The following is a 17,929-nucleotide window of genomic DNA, read 5'->3' as shown; positions in this document are numbered from 1 at the left end:
TAGATGTATACTTTTAATAAATTCAATCTAATTGACCTATTACATAGGAACACGTGACAATATTTTTTAGTTTGTCAATATAACGTTATTACACGCAAATTCACATTATTAAGTATTATTGAGTATCGATTCGTGTGTAACACCTTTATTTTGACAAACTAAAAAATATTGTCACGTGTTCCTATGTAATAGCATGGTAATATTCAGATTATGCGGACTTGGATGTCGACCTTTTCCCATGATACATCACGATTACATCGCAAACCGCTGGCGGCGCCCTTTTTGTGAATAGCGAGAATTGGTCATTATGTACTTGAAATTTGTTCTAATTACTATAAATTTGGTATCAAAAAATAGGTTAGTTGCACATGCACATATATTTAAATAGCTCAATTTTCTCTAAAATGAGACGACTGGTAGTCACATGACATTCAAATTCGTCTCTATTTTCTACACAGTAAACCCGAATTTTCAAGCACAATATACCATTTGAGATTACTATCGCTGTGTTTTTAGCTCTCCGTCTGTTAGTCCGTCCGTCCGTCCGTTAGTAACAAACGCTAAAAAAGGCTGTTACGTCTATTTTTGCAATTTTTTTTTTTCGAAATTTTTTTTTTTTTTCCGAATTTTTTTTTCCGAAATTTTTTTTTTAATTTTTTTTTTTTCCTAAATTTTTTTTCCGAAATTTTTTTTTCCCGAATTCAAACTTGAACCTGCTTCAAAGACACCAACACTGCAAAATTGAATTTTGTCCCAGCAGCGACGCCACGGATCCGACGGTACTTGTTTAAAAGTATACAACCTATGATAGCAAAAGTATACATTTCTGGAAAGCTCTTGGCTAAGGGAATCCAAAAATGCACTTCAAATCAGTGTAGGCTCTTATGCCAAGAAAATATTTTTGAAAATGTACTGGATTGATGGGTTGAAATGGTTGAACTGCACCGGCCATTTTGTGAAATACACATTGGTTTACAACGATAAAGCTAAAACTAATGAAGATTTCAAAACTGCATTAAGAATAATTGATGAAGGGGAATAATTGATGAAGGTTCATACATGACAGTGGCGTAGATTTCTTTTTGACATTGGGGGGGATGAAGTTGGAAAAAAATCTTGAAGTATAGTCAATCCAGCACCCTTTGGCGACAGAATTAGTTTATGATATAAATTTTTGCTATTTTGAAGCTAAACTGATGAAATATGGTGTAAAAGTAGAATAAATGCGCGCGAAGCGCGTGAAGATTTGCACGTTTGGGGCTAAAATGGACAAATATGAGGTTAATTTGGTCAGAAACCCATTATCAGGCGTCAACATTGGGGGGATGATTGTATGGACCATCCCCCTGGCAAAATATTGGGGGGGATAAATCCCCCCCATGATCTACGCCTATGATACATGAATGAAAATCGGTACCTCAGGGAAGGTTCATCTGAAATGAAAAAAAAAGAGCCACATGCACCATACACTAGTTTAGGCCAATAGCTTTCTAAAAATGTATACTTTTGCTATCATACATGTAGGGTGTATTTCCCGATATGACCTTTTACACCAAACGTGGTATATAAATTGGTAATTATGGGTTCTCTTTAGTGTGAATCCTTTATAGTTTCTTGTGAGAAACTCTTTTAACAAAATTTACATCAGTATCGATTGTCGTGTGTGAATATATTTTTTACGTCTTATCTTGTTACTTGCAGCTGAAAAATTCTTTTTACAATATTTACATTGGTATGGTTTCTCTTTGGTGTGAATCCTTTCATGATTAATCTTGTGACTTGTTTGTGAGAAACTCTTATATACATTGGTAATTATGGGTTCTCTTTAGTGTGAATCCTTTCATGTACAGTTTAGTTTCTTGTGAGAAACTCTTTTAACAAAATTTACATCAGTATGGATTGTCATGTGTGAATATATTTTTTACGTCTTATCTTGTTACTTGCGGCTGAAAAATTCTTTTTACAATATTTACATTGGTATGGTTTCTCTTTGGTGTGAATCCTTTCATGATTAATCTTGTGACTTGTTTGTGAGAAACTCTTATATACATTGGTAATTATGGGTTCTCTTTAGTGTGCAGGGTGTTAGTGTGAATCCTTTCATGTACAGTTTAGTTTCTTGTGAGAAACTCTTTTAACAAAATTTAGATCAGTATGGATTGTCATGTGTGAATACATTTTTTACGTCTTATCTTGTTACTTGCAGCTGAAAAATTCTTTTTACAATATTTACATTGGTATGGCTTCTCTTTGGTGTGAATCCTTTTCATGTTGGATCTTGCTACCTGCGTGTGAGAAACTCTTTTCACAATATTTACATTGGTATGGCTTCCCTTTGGTGTGAATCCTTTCATGTTGGGTCTTGCTACCTGCCTGCGAGAAACTCTTTTTACAATATTTACATTGGTAAGGTTTCTCTTTGGTGTGAATCCTTTCATGTAGAGTCTTGTGAATTGACTGTGAGAAAGTCTTTTCACAATATTTACATTGGTATGGCTTCTCTTTGGTGTGAATTCTTTCATGTTTAGTCTTGCTACTTGCATCTGAGAAACTCTTTTCACAATATTTACATTGGTATGGTTTTTCTTTGGTGTGAATTCTTTCATGTCTAATCCTGTGACTTGTCTGTGAGAAACTCTTTTCACAATATTTACATTGGTATGGTTTCTCTTTGGTGTGAATTCTTTCATGTAAAATCTGGCTATTTGCGTATGAGAAACTCTTTTCACAATATTTACATTGGTATGGCTTCTCTTTGGTGTGAACCCTTTCATGTATGGTTTTGTTACCTGCGTGTGAGAAACTCTTATCACAATATTTACATTGATATGGCTTCCCTTTAGTGTGAATCCTTTCATGTTGGGTCTTGCTACCTGCCTGCGAGAAACTCTTTTTACAATATTTACATTGGTAAGGTTTCTCTTTGGTGTGAATCCTTTCATGTAGAGTCTTGTGAATTGTCTGCGAGAAAGTCTTTTCACAATATTTACATTGGTATGGCTTTTCTTTGGTGTGAATCCTTTCATGTCGGGTCTTGTTACCTGCGTGTGAGAAACTCTTTTCACAATATTTACATTGGTAAGGTTTCTCTTTGGTGTGAATCCTTTCATGTAGAGTCTTGTGAATTGTCTGTGAGAAAGTCTTTTCACAATATTTACATTGGTATGGCTTCTCTTTGGTGTGAATTCTTTCATGTTTAGTCTTGCTACTTGCATCTGAGAAACTCTTTTCACAATATTTACATTGGTATGGTTTTTCTTTGGTGTGAAATCTTTCATGTCTAATCCTGTGACTTGTCTGTGAGAAACTTTTTTCACAATATTTACATTGGTATGGTTTCTCTTTGGTGTGAATTCTTTCATGTAAAATCTGGCTATTTGCATATGAGAAAATCTGTTCACAATATTTACATTGGTATGGTTTTTCTTTGGTGTGAATTCTTTCATGTCTAATCCTGTGACTTGTCTGTGAGAAACTCTTTTCACAATATTTACATTGGTATGGTTTCTCTTTGGTGTGAATTCTTTCATGTAAAATCTGGCTATTTATGTATGAGAAACTCTTTTTCACAATATTTACATTGGTATGGCTTCTCTTTGGTGTGAACCCTTTCATGTTGGGTTTTGTTACCTGCGTGTGAGAAACTCTTATCACAATATTTACATTGATATGGCTTCTCTTTGGTGTGAATCCTTTCATGTTGGGTCTTGCTACCTGCCTGCGAGAAACTCTTTTTACAATATTTGCATTGGTATGGCTTCTCTTTGGTGTGAATCCTTTCATGTATATTCTGGGCACTTGGGCATGAGAAACTCTTGTTGCAATATGTACATGTACATTGGTATGGTTTCACTGTACAAATCCTTTTATGTAAAGTCTGTGCTCTGTGCCAGTACCTGTTTAATTTTGCTCTGTGTCTTGTCACGTGTTTCACATAATATGTCATAATACTGTAAAACCGTCTGCAGTAGATACATCGGTATGGTTGAAAACAGTTTGCATAATTTGACTCAAGTTGTACTTGCTGATATGTCCTGCCCCGTAAATACTGAAATTGGAATCTAGTCTTCATGGCTCTGAAATGAGAAAGAAAAGATATTAATCAGTGAAAAGAATTGTTTTAGAAGTACCGGTAATTTGCATGGATATGAAGCTACTTAAAGGGGCATCACAGACTTGGAGTTTTACACAATGGTGAGCCACATATAAAAGTTAAGGTTGAAGATATATGCCCGGGGATATATCATTTTGTTAAGGGGGTACTACACCCCTGGCCAATTTTGTGCCTATTTTTGCATTTTTTCTCAAAAATTATAGCACATTGGTTCAAAGATATGTATATTATAGGGGTAAGGACTACAACTATACTGCACTGAAAAATCAGCAACTCAAGGCAAGTAGTTATTGGATTTATTGATTAAAAAGTGGTTTTCCCTCATTTTTGACTGTAACTCCACAACTGTTGTCTGTGCTGAAATAAAATTTCCAGTGCAGTAGTTATAGTCCTTGCCCCTATAATATACATATCTTACTTGTCATCAATGCGCTATAATTTTTGAGAAAAATGCAAAAATAGGCACCAAATTAGCCAGGGGTACGTACCCCCTTAAATGGATCTTGTTATCAAAAATACCCTTCAGACTCCTGCTGGGATTTCAATCACAATTACACCTTGTTTAGAAATAGTTGGGGTTACATAATTTTGACTGCTAGGTGAAAATTGAACCTGCTTGACATGACATGACATGGTCATAAGAGAATAATGCAGTGCAAGATTATTACACAGATATATTCAGTCAGACCTAGTTTAGTCAAGCCTACAAAAGGAATGTACAATGTGAATGTTGAGCTGAATTTGACACCTGGAAAGCATACTCTGCTGAATTTTGTAAAGTAAAATATTGGAGCTCATATTTTCAAATATTAAATATTAGCGACATCCGACTCATTTCCTTGATCATGTCACATATTCACATTACTTACCAGTCCGGTCCGACTGCCTGATCAAGAAGTACTGCCGAATCAGGCAGCATGTTGCCGAGTTAGGCAACACAGGCTTTGGTAACCCTTCCGAATTCGATAGACTATTAAAGGACTAAATTGTTCATGGCGATTTTATAAAAGATTGGGGGAAATTTTACTTTGACACACATGAGCTACATGTAAGTTGACAATTTTTCACCGGGCGAAAAAAAAATCCACCGGGAGAAAAATAATTTAAATAACAAAACAATTTCTAACGGTTTTTTAAAAATTTGATTTAAATATGCAAATTATCTTTATTTTAACTAAAATTGATGAAAAATTACTACTAATTGTACATTCATTGATAATTTTATATATTTTACCTACTTCTTTACTCTAAACCAAGAAATAACGGTATATTAAAAGATGCTCTATTTGAAATAAAGCATTGCATTGTGGGATACCATACTGCCTGACTCGGCAACATACTGCCGAATCAGGCAGTACTTCCTGATCAGGCAGTCGGACCGGACTGCTTACCATTAATTCTAAAACCCTATTAAAATTTACTAAAACCGTGCCCGATTACCCGTGTATTGCTTTCTTATAACGCCACCATGCATTATAAGTACTTAGGAAAGGGGCATTACAGAAAATAGTTTCAGTGAAAGTATCCTAATTGTAACTTGTAAGTTTCATCTAAATTTTCAATTATTTTTCAACTCTTTTTTAAGGCAGTCAATTCCCCTGTAACCCAAATTTCTTTTTAAACTAAAAGGTGACATTACATTGTTTTATGCCAAAACAATTAATAGTTTTTGCACTGTCAGCAAAAGAGGTTGTAGAACTCCCACGGAAAACTCCTTTCAATCTAATGGTACCGTAGAATGGGGTGAATAGGGACAGTTTTGGCACTCACTAGATTGTAGTTTTTTTCCTGTAGCCCCATGAGCCAAACTTTTGAGGGCATACATAATGTCCACCCATGATGAATTTAATCCATGCACCATTATAAAAAATTGAATATATGTGGGGTATATATTTTTATATAAAAAGGTGGTGTCCCTATTGATCCCCGACTTCGGGGTCAATAGGGACAGCACTGGTCTTGATAAAGTACTACTTTGAAGGAGTGTAAATGCCTTTTACCCGCACATGAAGGGAAAAGGGACACTGAGTGTGTTTTAAAATACAGTAGAAACTGCCTTTGATTTATGAATAAAAGGGAGTAGTTTAGAGATAGGCCCTACTTTATTTTTTTCGATTTATCGGTTTTGACCATAGTCTAATAGTCGCTGTACAACCTGTTTGTGTTGTGCAACGCTACAAATCTTTGTCGCCCAATGCAACTTTGTGAATTGCGAATTGGTCTGACAAGGTCAGGTCATATAGTTGTAGTAACTACAAATTTTGAACATTTGAGGACTTGTTCTCAAGTTGTACGTACTTCCGTATGATGGTGCCTCCAGGGTTTTATTTTGGCAAATCTGTGATTGTTCACCTTATTCTACATGCATCAGCTTTTGTTGACCAAATAAATATTTAAAGAGATAATTTTTGACTGATTTTTATGAGCAGCTACATTGTAAAAGTCCACTCGACGACTATGTGAATATGGTGATGAATGCACGCTAAATCGCGGCGACACATACACATAGCTCCTTGGAACTCACGGTTGGAGCCGTGAGTTCCAATTATTGGAACTAGGTCATATCTGGTTCATAACAAACCTCACTGTCGTATCCGAGAGAGCATGCAACGCCAGAGCCCAGCGTGAGAGCTGCTTTAAATTTATACTGCATATACTGGCGATCAATGACCAGTGTTTATGGACACTTTGATAAAGTATGTTCTGAATGTCATGACAATTGACATACATGTACATGTAGGGTAGAAACGATAGCTGCACAAATAGTACAAAATACAAATTTGATAGGCCTCAAATTATGGGCGCAAATAGAATTCCCATAGTCCATACACTGCCTAAGTTTTGGGATGTACTTTGTTTATTAATTCCTCGCATATAAAGTAGGTATGCTAGGTGAATTCAATTCAAATTTGCCATCAAACTGCATCATTTTACATATCAAATTAAAGCCCTTGAGTAAAGAAAGCCAAAACTGAAAACCTTTTATCATAGCACTTTCCGTTGTCAAAGATTGACTTTCATTATGTCTAGCCTGCTCCATTATTTTGCACGCCAATGACGTCCAAGTTAAACCCATGAACCTATATCATGCTTCTGCTACCACCACTGCATACATTTCGATCTCTTTCCAGGGTTTATATTAAAATGATTACATGTAGGCCTATGCAAAGACTCAGTTCAACGTGACTCAACTTAAGACAAGAGTCATGTCATGATATTAAATAATTTTTATAATAATAATTTAAGCTTACCTGAGGGCTGACGCTGAGCTGACCTGTTTGGCCCACTGACTGATATTCGATTTTGCATTCAAGCGGTTTCTGATATTCAATATACACCCACACAAATCCAAATAGAAGGGCTGTTACTGAGTGTCAAACAAACAAACAAACAAAAAAAAAAGATGTAATTTGCTGAAATAATATGCAAATTGTCACAAAATCAACAGTCAATTTATTTTTTAATTGGGTGACGAGCTCTCTGTGCAGTGAAGTGGGAAAATTAAGGGCGCATGCCACCAAACTTATAATTACGGTGGCGCAACTTCTGCTTTTTTTTTTTTGGGGGGGGGCGCCCGCTACGGCGGCGGCCCATTATTTGGCTTGACTTTGCAAAAAGCAGGTAGTGGCCGCATTGCATTCTCTAAATTCAGTAAATTTCCATCGTCAACCGTGTAATTGAATGGGATTATTTTGAAATTTTGAAATATCACAAACAAGGTCCGCTATCTCTAATTTTAAATAAGGACCGCTATAGCGAACCTTATTTGAAATTAGAGATAGCGAACCTTATTTAAAATTAAAGATAGCGAACCTTATTTAAAATTAGAGATAGCGGACCTTATTTTAGAGATAGCGAACCTTAGGGATACCGGGATTGTTAAAATTAGAGATAGCGGACCTTATTTTAAATTAGTGATAGCGAACCTTAGAGATAGCGAACCTTCAATAAATTAGTGATAGCGGACCTTAAAATTAGATAGCGAACCTTATTTAAAATTAGTGATATCGAACCTTAGAATACGAACCTTTTTCAAAATTAGTGATAACCTTAGGTATAGCGGACCTTTTTCGTAATTAGTGATAACGAACCTTAGAGATAGCGAACCTTAGAGATAGCGAACCTTAGAGATAGCGAACCGTAACCACAAAACTAACCGACTACATCGGAAAATGCCACACGGCCGGGCGGTTTCACAAGTTGCCGGCTCGATCATGTCATCCGCCGCCTGGCAAAAAGCTTCTAATTTCGGTCTTGCTAGATTTACTTCGCAACTGTTTTGCTTAAAAAGTATGTCCAGCTTAGAAATAAAAACACAACTTGCATGGTTTTGATTCTACTATTGTTTAATAATATGTACGGGATGAAATCTTGTGCGTCTAGGCCCGTTATCTTTTGTTTAAATTATGAAACATTAATAATGGATTAATAAAAACACCGACGCTTTTCAAGAGATGGCGCATTACCGATCGCAGAGTATGATCCAGGGATGGATGGTTTCTTACCCATGGAAAATCTAGCGCGGTATAGTTGCAATTGACATTTTGTTTAAAATTTAGTTTAAATTTAAAACATTTACCTTTAAAAACACTTGAAACCCCGTGCGTATTACAGGCTTGTTTGCAACACTAACCTTTAAAAATCCTTGAAATCCCGTGCGTATTATAAGCTTTTCATCTTTGTTTGAAATACAAAATTATTGGGTTTATAAAAACACCCAGTACGCCGTGACTTTTGTGTCGCTTAAACATATTAAATAAGTTCATTTGCTCCTAAAACCTGATATCCCCCGGGTGATATCCGCGGCGATTTTCCGTTAAATCAATAACCAGGCATGCAATATTGTCAGGTATTTACAAGCGACAGTTTTTATATCATATGTCCACTTGGAAAACACTGAAGAATTAAATATGCAAGTATAGGCCTATTCTAAATAAAATAATTCTACTCCAACAACCCGGCCCCCACAAGATGATTTTCTAACAAGCTTAACAGTCAAAACAATACCGAAATGGTAACCTGATCTTTATTCCTTTTTATTTGAAACCAACCGCTTTCATCCCAATGTATATCCAACGGTGACATTTCAGCACCGGTGTGGTACTTCAATATGAAATGGATATAGGTGTAGGGCTGTGTAATAAGGGTGAGAGCATGATTTTTGGCATTCGGTGAGAGCAAAATGTATAAAATATGGGGTTATTGGGTGAGAGAGGGAGACCGTTTACATCTAAATTGGGGAGGGGGGAATCGGGTGAGAATATAACTTTTTTAATGGGGTCTTTGTGTGAGAGCCTAAAGAAGCCTCGAAAATTGAATTCCTAGTTCTAAATGACTTAAGGGGGTACTACACCCATCACATTTTTGCGGGTTTTTTGCATTTTGTGAAGAAATGAGAAAAAAAAATTGGTCAAAGTGGTATGCAAAATGAAGGGGCAAATCTTCTCGTTCTATTGGTGGTATTGATAATAATGTAGCTTACATGCTTTTAATTGTACAAGCCAAAGAGAGGTACATGATGACCCCATCACAATTTTGATCATATTTGCAATTTCAGAACTGCTGACGTGAATCTACTTTACACACTTATTTATCAGCAATGGCAGACCCTAATAGTACCAAAATATTTTTTTTTTTTTTTTTTCATTAATTATGCACAGCTTTGAAAACACAAATATGCATCAATTTCATGTTATCAATGAAATTAAACTTAGTTTCCTCCTTCCAGTTGACAATGATATGCAAAATTTGTGTTCACAAGGCAGCACATTTGTTTCAGGTTTGATACGGTTGAAATTAAAGAACAGTCAAAACAGTCAATTTTCAGTATAAGTTGAATTTTTGCTCAGTTTTCTGAGAAAATAGCAAAGCTTACAAAACACGATAATAATGTGAATCGGTATGTTCACAATGGTAAAACCTCAATATTAAACTGTTGGACACACCCTAAAACTTCATGTGTAGTAACGGTTTCGTCACTTACCTGTAGCGGGTGTGTATTCCTTCCACTTTGAGAAAAAGATGAAAATCCGTGTGAAACTTGGAACTGATAAAATCACTGCTCGCTTCGAAGATAAGCCGACGAAATCGACGCCATATTTTTATAATTGGTTTTGACCTTTGACTAAGGTTGCGCGATACTCGATACCGCGGATTCTCTGATACCGGTACGCGTACGATACCGTACTTTACAGGCATGACAGAATAGGCCTAAAGAATTATTTAATGGAACGTATTGAAAAAAATATTAGAAAATTGAAAACAAATATTCTAATCTCTCATTCTCTATTAGCGACTTCAGGTAGCGAATAAATTGTGTGGTAGGTCTAGACTATCTCCAACTCTAGTGTGAGCTAGTGTGATGCAGAATCCCGGGTGCAGAATTCACTGCTTTTATGGGAGTATAAATGATCCAGATCCAGATCTCGCAGCCCAGGCCCACCGCTAGGCCTAGGCCTACATTTAGGCCTAACAGTGTTTTGAATAATCCAATGGATTGTCTATGGGATATGCACTCAGCAGCACATCATGGCGGGTATTGGCGGGGCATGTAGGCCTACACGATAAAACATTTCAGGGTGTATTTGTTATGTTATATTTATTACAATTAGGTAAAAATCCCGATTTTGAAAAATGTTACGGTGCTTTAAATAACAATTGTTTTCCTAATGAAGGCCTACGTATACATGTAACGTCACAAAACACTTTTCAGCTACCTACCGTATCATTCACATTTAGAAGTGTACCCCGGTATAGAAACTAGTTTACGCTGAGGGATGATTTCATACAATAAAAAAAAAAAAGGATTTCACACATCTGAGTTTTGGTGACCTTGAGCATTGTAAAGTGGCAATGTTCGATCCCAATCAAAGTAAATGCAAATCTTTTACAAAATATTTTCAGTACAAAAAACGCGGTTTAAAATATGTTACGAAAGATTTGAAACTAGCCAATTGTAGGCCTATTGGTTTTGTTTACAATCAACACACAAATTGTGTTAATAATGTTTTAAACTTAAATTGTCAGCAGAAAGAGTCAGCTGATCATCAGGTTTTATGTCTTCTTTTAACAAGAGTGGAAACAAAGGAACCCGAAGAATGTGCAAAGTTATTGACTTCGGCTAGCATCTTAAAATTAAACTCTGAGTCAAAAATAAGCTTTGTTTCATTAATAGAGGCCGTCAGCCTTTCGCCATGGCGAAAGGCTGACGGCCTCTATTAATGAAACAAAGCTTTTAAGATGCTACAAATGATCTGCGTGTTCATGCGTCGGACACTACGCGCAGGGCGCAGCTTGCCACGCAGCTGTTATCACGCATCAACGCGGTGATTTTGCTGTTCACGCATGGAGATCGAACGACCATCGCAGCGTGTACCCACAAGATGGCGGCATATGACGTCACGCTGACAGCCTCTATTAAAAAGAAAGTTGTAAAGTTGTTGTATCTTGTTAGTAAAGTGAAGTTTGCTACTGTTTTTATTATTACCTGTGTTGCGATTCGAAATCCCACAAAGATAAGCAAGTTCGTTATTAAATGTGGTAGGCCTCAGTACCCCCTCCCCTCCCCAACATACACATTGACTCATTTAAGGCGCGGATTCGGGGGGCAGACGGGCCAACCACAACCCAAAAAAAAAAGAGAGAGAAGGGGAAGAAAGGAGAAAAAGAGAAGAGAAAATGGAGGAAAGGAGGAGAGAAACTAAATTGCACGTAATTGAGTAGGCCGATGTGTAAATAATCGCACAGTCGGGACGATTGGAAGTAGGTCCTATATAGGCCTGCGATTATTTTCGGTATTGCTTGAAGGCGGGTCCTCGTCCTAAAAGCATGTGAAAATTACTGCGGGTCCGCCGATATGCAGGGCCCCTCACATTTTGCCACCAAAGTCAGTATTAAGACTAGACCCTCCCTCGGGTCCGTGGAGAACGACTGGTAATGTAGATTACATAGCATTAAAAATCAACCCAATACACGGACCCTCCCAGTCTGTAGGCAATTTGACTTCCAGCTCCCACAAACTGCTGGAAGTTCACTTTTACGGATTTGGAGTCACGCAATCTTTCTATATACCACGTCCATGTTTTCACTACATTAACGTTTGTGTAAGCGACTAAACAACGATATTGTATCCGACCAATCAACGCAGCTTGGCAGCGCGGGGATATTTGAAAAGGCTTCCCCAGCTAAATAATGTGCAAACATTTGCAAACCGCACGCGATAATGTACGCAATATGGACAATAGGCCTAAGTCCGAGTCGAGTGGTTGCCTTTTATTATTGCGCGTACCATGGGTCTATCAGACGCGTGCCACTTGAGCTCAATACCTCTCAGTTGTTGACAAGTGTCCCATCCGATCTTGCGTCACATCCCGCGGCATAGCTTTGTGCTACCATATTTGAATTGAAACTGGGGCGGGGCTTTCGTAATTGACATCGCAATCACCGTGCTTCGTTGAACGAATATTTGGAAGTGAGATCTCTAACAGATTGGACCAGTCTCGGAATCAGCGCTCAATGGACTTTCGCGTTCACTTATAATACGAGTATATTTCTATATTGCTGCATGGTTGACTGTGGTGGGTGTAATTAGTGGCGTCGATTTGTGGATGAAGAGGAATGGGTTTTGGCATTGAAGAAAATAAGGGGGGGAGTTGGCATTTTTTTCATAGGGCATTACGTAATTATTTATTGTTACATTATCCAGAGATGGAACCGAACCGAGACTGGGGGCCAGTCTATATTAAGACGGACTCCATACCGACTTCATCGATTTATGCATGCTTTAGTAAATTGCCAATCTCAAGTTTTGCAAATTGAGTTCGGGCCCTTTTTTCTGTTTAAAGCAATTGATTCAAATAGTAGTGTAAAAACAATGCACCGAATGGCTTCAATTCGACCTTCATCTTGCAAATTTTTCAAACTTCTCAGGGGGGGAACATCCCCCTCAGACTAACCCTTGCGTAGTGGATAAACATAATGATCATTTTCGCTCTTCTTCCAACATTTGCAAATTTAAGCCCTATGTTAACACAATTTGCGGTATAGGCTTACAGGGAAAACTTGTCCAAGGAAGGTTTCATGGACCATCATTTAACAAATTCGCGGCTTTTTCAAACTAAAGTTTTACACACTAGTACCAAAATGGTCCACCAAAACACTTCAATTTTCTTCATTTTACACTCCCCTGCGTAATCGATATACAAGTGGCCATTTTCGCTTCTTCTTTCGCCGATTTATGTTTAAAACAATTTATAGGCCTACGACAATAGGGAAACTTGTCCAAGAAAGACTTCATGAACCGCACATTTCACAAATATTCGGCCGCCAAACTAAAATTTTACGCCGTGAGTAATAGCGCCAAAATTGTCCACCAAATCGCTTCAATTAGATCTTCATTTTGCACCAGTTTCTTATTTCTGAGGGGGAACATCCTCCCTCAGACAACCTCCTGCGTCGCGCAAGCGCGCTCCGCGGCCATTTTTTTTTTTTTATTTTAATTTTTTCTAAAAATTTGGCCGCCACACCCTGACTGCTCTAGATTGACAATCGACAAAAGCTGGTATCGCCCATCCCTATGGAGAGTGACATCCGCTGACATCACAGACCAGGCGGTGATGGAAACGATATCGCCAATTTTGAGGTCGCCATTAGATTTAACACATAATCATGAAATCGTCACAAAGAATTCTAAATTTGTTATGTGGTGTCAAAGCAAAATTATCTTACTTTAAAACCGTCGGGGTACGACAAAGTACCCCACTGCAAGTATGATAATTTTCTATTTGTAATTGCTAACCGTGTAGTTTGGTTTGAATGGGGCTGTCAGTGTATCTTCGCCAGCCTCGTACGTCACGTGTTGCGCTTCCTACGCCGCCTGTCACAGACGTAAAAAGTGGATCGCTAAAAAATAAGCGTCCTTACCAACCAGTCAACTTTAAGACAAATGGGTGAAAAGACACACTTTTACAAAGTTTTTTCATAATTATTTTTATTTCACATGATCCGTGCATATATCGCCTAGCTATAAATGAAAAAATATTTTTTTAGACCAATGAAACCAATATATGGGTGTAGTACGGCCTTAACAAAAGAATTAACAAAATCAGTGATAGACGAGGCTCGTTGCTGTTCAGATGTAAATATCAGTGGGCCAAGGTCTTTGGGTGACAGATCTAAAGGAAAAATATGGGGACTTTGGGTAACAGCGATGCATGGTGAAAAGGGGTCTCCGCAACAGCACTACATACGCGTCACCTCCAAAGTGGGAGTGCCCCCATCAGCACATCACATTAAGGCTCCCATTGGGCGCCCATTTCTTTTTTAAAGGAATTTTATTAATGTTACTAGTGCACCTGCAGCTATAATGACTCTAATGGCCCTTTAGCTAATATTGGGGTATGTGGGCGCTTATTGGGTATATAGGCGCTCATTGGTGCATGGGCGCTTATTGGGATATGGGCGCTTATTGGGGTATGGGCGCTTATTGGAGTATGGGCGCTTATTGGGATGTGGGCACTTATTGGGGTATGGGCGCTTATAGAATTCATTTCCAGCAAGTTTGGGCCTTTGAAATTTAAGATTCATTTGCAGCAATGCATTCTGGGTAGACATTAGGGGAAAGTGGGGTAATCCCGGGCACCTTTCGTTAAGGCTACACAGGTACAAGATTAACTAAAGTTCATCAGTGAAAATCATATCAATGCAAAGTAGGAGTAATGTTCTAACTAGTAACCAGTTTTTAATAACTCAACAGTTATAATTAAAAAACAAAATGGAAAAAAATGATGGGGTAATGCCGGACACAATCCCGGACACATGATTGTTGCTAAGAGGGAAAGTGGAGTAGGATGATAATCCCCTGAATGTATTTAGGTACTTCTGTTACCTCAAGCATACAACTATGGGGGCTGTTGTTGTTGTCTATATTTTCGAAATAACAAGTGTCCGGCATTACCCCTTCTGTATATAGAGACGCATTGTGTGTCCGGGATTACTCCTCACGGTCTCGATTTATTTTTTCAGTGCTTGTTCTACTAATCCATTTTTAAGATACCAAAATTCATACATCCAGCTAACAATCAAGTATCAAACATAATTTTCATCCATACTTAATCTGTGTCCCTTGTCGCATTAACTGTCACCCAATAAATCGCTTTTCAGATAAAAAGTCAAAAATGACAATTTCTGTTTTTTTGTAATTTTAACAAAGAAAGACGAGACCCAAAGCGCTGGTAGTAGTAGGCCTACACGTGAGGTACACCTTGAGGTAGCTAATACCCTAAGGTAGTAAAATAGTGCCACCATTCTCCGTTTAGCGGCAATCGACGTGTCCGGGATTCCCCACAGTCCGGCATTACCCCATTTTCCCCTTACAGTGCATTTCAAATTGGGCAGATAGCCAAAAGCTGGATAAAACATCCAGAGTTGCCCAGTACACATATTTGTATCCACTTGCTGCTGCCTTTGCTCCGGGGGGGCACTTCAATATGAAATGGATATAGGTGTACGGCTGGCACTTTCGCACTAAGGGGCACTTGAGAGCAAAATGTAAAAAATATGGGGTCATTGGGTGAGAGCATGATTTTTGGCATTCGGTGAGAGCAAAATGTAAAAAATATGGGGTCATTGGGTGAGAACATGACCTTTTTTTTAAATGGAATCTTTGGGTGAGAGCCGATTTTGAAATTGGAAAATTGAATTGGAATCGAATTGAATTAATTCTAAAGCAAGGTGGATTGAATTGGAATTGAATAGCAAGACTCCGGGTGTAGAAAGAATTGAATTTGAATAGAATTGAAATCAATTTTCTGGAGTGAAATAACAATAGTTTGCACTGGCATTGTTCTCCCAAGGTATAGGCCTACAATTAAATGTTTTAGTTTTCATGATAATCCAACATGTTTGTCTTTCTATTCTCTTGTTAAAACCATGTAAAAATTGTACATGTATAGGTTTTAAAGCCATATTATAACATTTTCAAACAAAATGGATTAGCATTTCTTTGCCATAAAAGTTAGCTTTTACTGTCAGATATATCCCCTTTTAATTTTGAGCCGAACAACTACGGCAAAGCAAAGAAAATTGGAATTTACTACCAGCGCACGTGTCGCCAATACGTACCACTCCTTCGGTCATGTTATGGTACGACCCTTTGTTGTGTATATCACCGTCCCGCACGCCGTGTACGTACTGTGTGTTATGAACATCGTGTATGCGTTCGACTATAATTCCATCGTAATAATAAAACGCCGGTTCCGTCGTTTTATTCAAAATCTCGGATTTTGACAAAACTACAGCACCTATAGTCTTGATTTTTGCAGGGTATATTGGTTTAATAAAGTACAATATAATCGCGTAAAAAAGAATTTCAAAAATTCAGTGAGGGCGTCCTCCTCAGCAAATGTTATAATATGGCTTTAATGAATTTTTCATGCGAATTCCAAATAATATTGGACTAACTCCAACAAAACCCCGAACAAGTCGCTAGACATGTTTTTGAGTTATAAGCCTTTAAAGATGACATTCCCATTGAAAAAAAAAATCAAATTTTGGAATTCTTTATTTTTAATGGTATTTTACTGTGGGACAAAGTGGACTTTCAAATCCTTGAAAGAACTTATTAAAAAGAGGTTTATTTAATCACTACGGTAACTATATAGAATTTCGCGGTTCTCGACCCGCGCGGTTCTCGACGCAAAGCGTCGGCCGCAATGCCTCCACCTTGACACCCATCATTTTAACCTGTGAAATGTCACTTGATCCAAAAATGAAGTTCACAATATCTGCCTCACTAAGAAGGCCGTTCCCACCAAATTGCATGAACCTACAGCAGTCTATGGCGATTTGACCCCAGATGACCCCAAGGACTCGAGTCCGGACTCGAGTCCTTTTTCAAGGGACTCGGACTTGGACTCGGAAGCTAAGGACTCGGACTCGGACCCCAAGGACTCGGGGACTCGGCTTCGAGTCCTTCTCGAGTCCGGCAAAATAGGGTCTTTAGGTCTTTTCTTTTCGTTCATCTTATGCTTGATCAATGATCACATCACGTGATTAATTTTTAAGTAATTTTGCATGCACATAAATTCAGTTTGTAAATAAAAGTACAACCAAAAAGCAAGATTGCTTTCAGTTATATCTTTAATTGGTTAAATGGATTTTAATCATATTCGTTTGTTTCGACATGTCTGCTTTATTAGACGCAAGTCTAGAATGTACATGAATAATAATAATAATACTCTGGGGCAATCAAGTTAAATTTTGGCAGGAGTGTGCGGCGCCGAACATTGGGAACTATAAGAACTGATTTGGGGGCAAAATAGGGGTTTGATGAACTGAAATTTAACATTTTTGTGGAGGTCTGTGAACTAAAATTGGGCCAAAAATTACAGGCTTTGGAGCTAACAAATTCAAAATATTTCCAAATTTGAGCTAAAGATCTACAATTTTTCAGAGTGTTAGGCTCAACGAACTGGAGCATATGATGCAAATGTGTTAGGGAACTGCCGGAGAGCCTGAAAAAGGGACCCTTGACCGCCGCACATATATACCCGTACCACCTTTACATGTGAGTAACCCCCGGAATAATACTGCATATAGGCCTACAGCCATATCCAACACCTCTTCATTTGGTACTTGGGGTTTGGTAGTGACGTCATATTTTGATTGTAATATTGCATCTTTTGCCTCCCTAAAACACAAGCCTAATAGGCCTAAGTTACTGTGAGTCTGTGATAATACTCTGTTTCCAAGGTATGCTACCTAAGGGGCTGAGCAAAAATGATGAGCATTGGGTAAAATTGGGGGTAAAATTTTTTG

The 17,929-nt window shown here is 37.9% G+C and overlaps 1 protein-coding gene across 1 annotated transcript; it reads right to left on the bottom strand.

Annotated features, from left to right (window-relative positions):
• Nucleotides 1-2,091: 2,091 nt before the first annotated feature.
• LOC140136771 (uncharacterized) lies at nucleotides 2,092-7,558 on the bottom strand. The gene is made up of 2 exons (XM_072158360.1): nucleotides 7,366-7,558; nucleotides 2,092-4,076 (listed from the first exon to the last, which is right to left on the bottom strand). Exon 2 carries the CDS (start codon nucleotides 3,528-3,530, stop codon nucleotides 2,163-2,165), a length of 1,368 nt encoding a protein of 455 aa, XP_072014461.1. The 5' UTR covers nucleotides 3,531-4,076; nucleotides 7,366-7,558; the 3' UTR covers nucleotides 2,092-2,162.
• Between the last annotated feature and the right edge of the window lie 10,371 nt (nucleotides 7,559-17,929).

Source organism: Amphiura filiformis, chromosome 17 (genome assembly GCF_039555335.1).
Source record: "Amphiura filiformis chromosome 17, Afil_fr2py, whole genome shotgun sequence".
In the NCBI taxonomy this organism is placed as follows: domain Eukaryota; kingdom Metazoa; phylum Echinodermata; class Ophiuroidea; order Amphilepidida; family Amphiuridae; genus Amphiura; species Amphiura filiformis.
Note: the sequence above shows the minus strand (reverse complement) of the source record. Positions and strands in the feature narration are given on the sequence as shown.

Excerpts from the sequence above, each read along its gene's own strand:
- LOC140136771 (XM_072158360.1), bottom strand. The coding sequence starts at position 3,530 with ATGAAAGAATTCACACCAAAGAGAAACCATACCAATGTAAATATTGTG.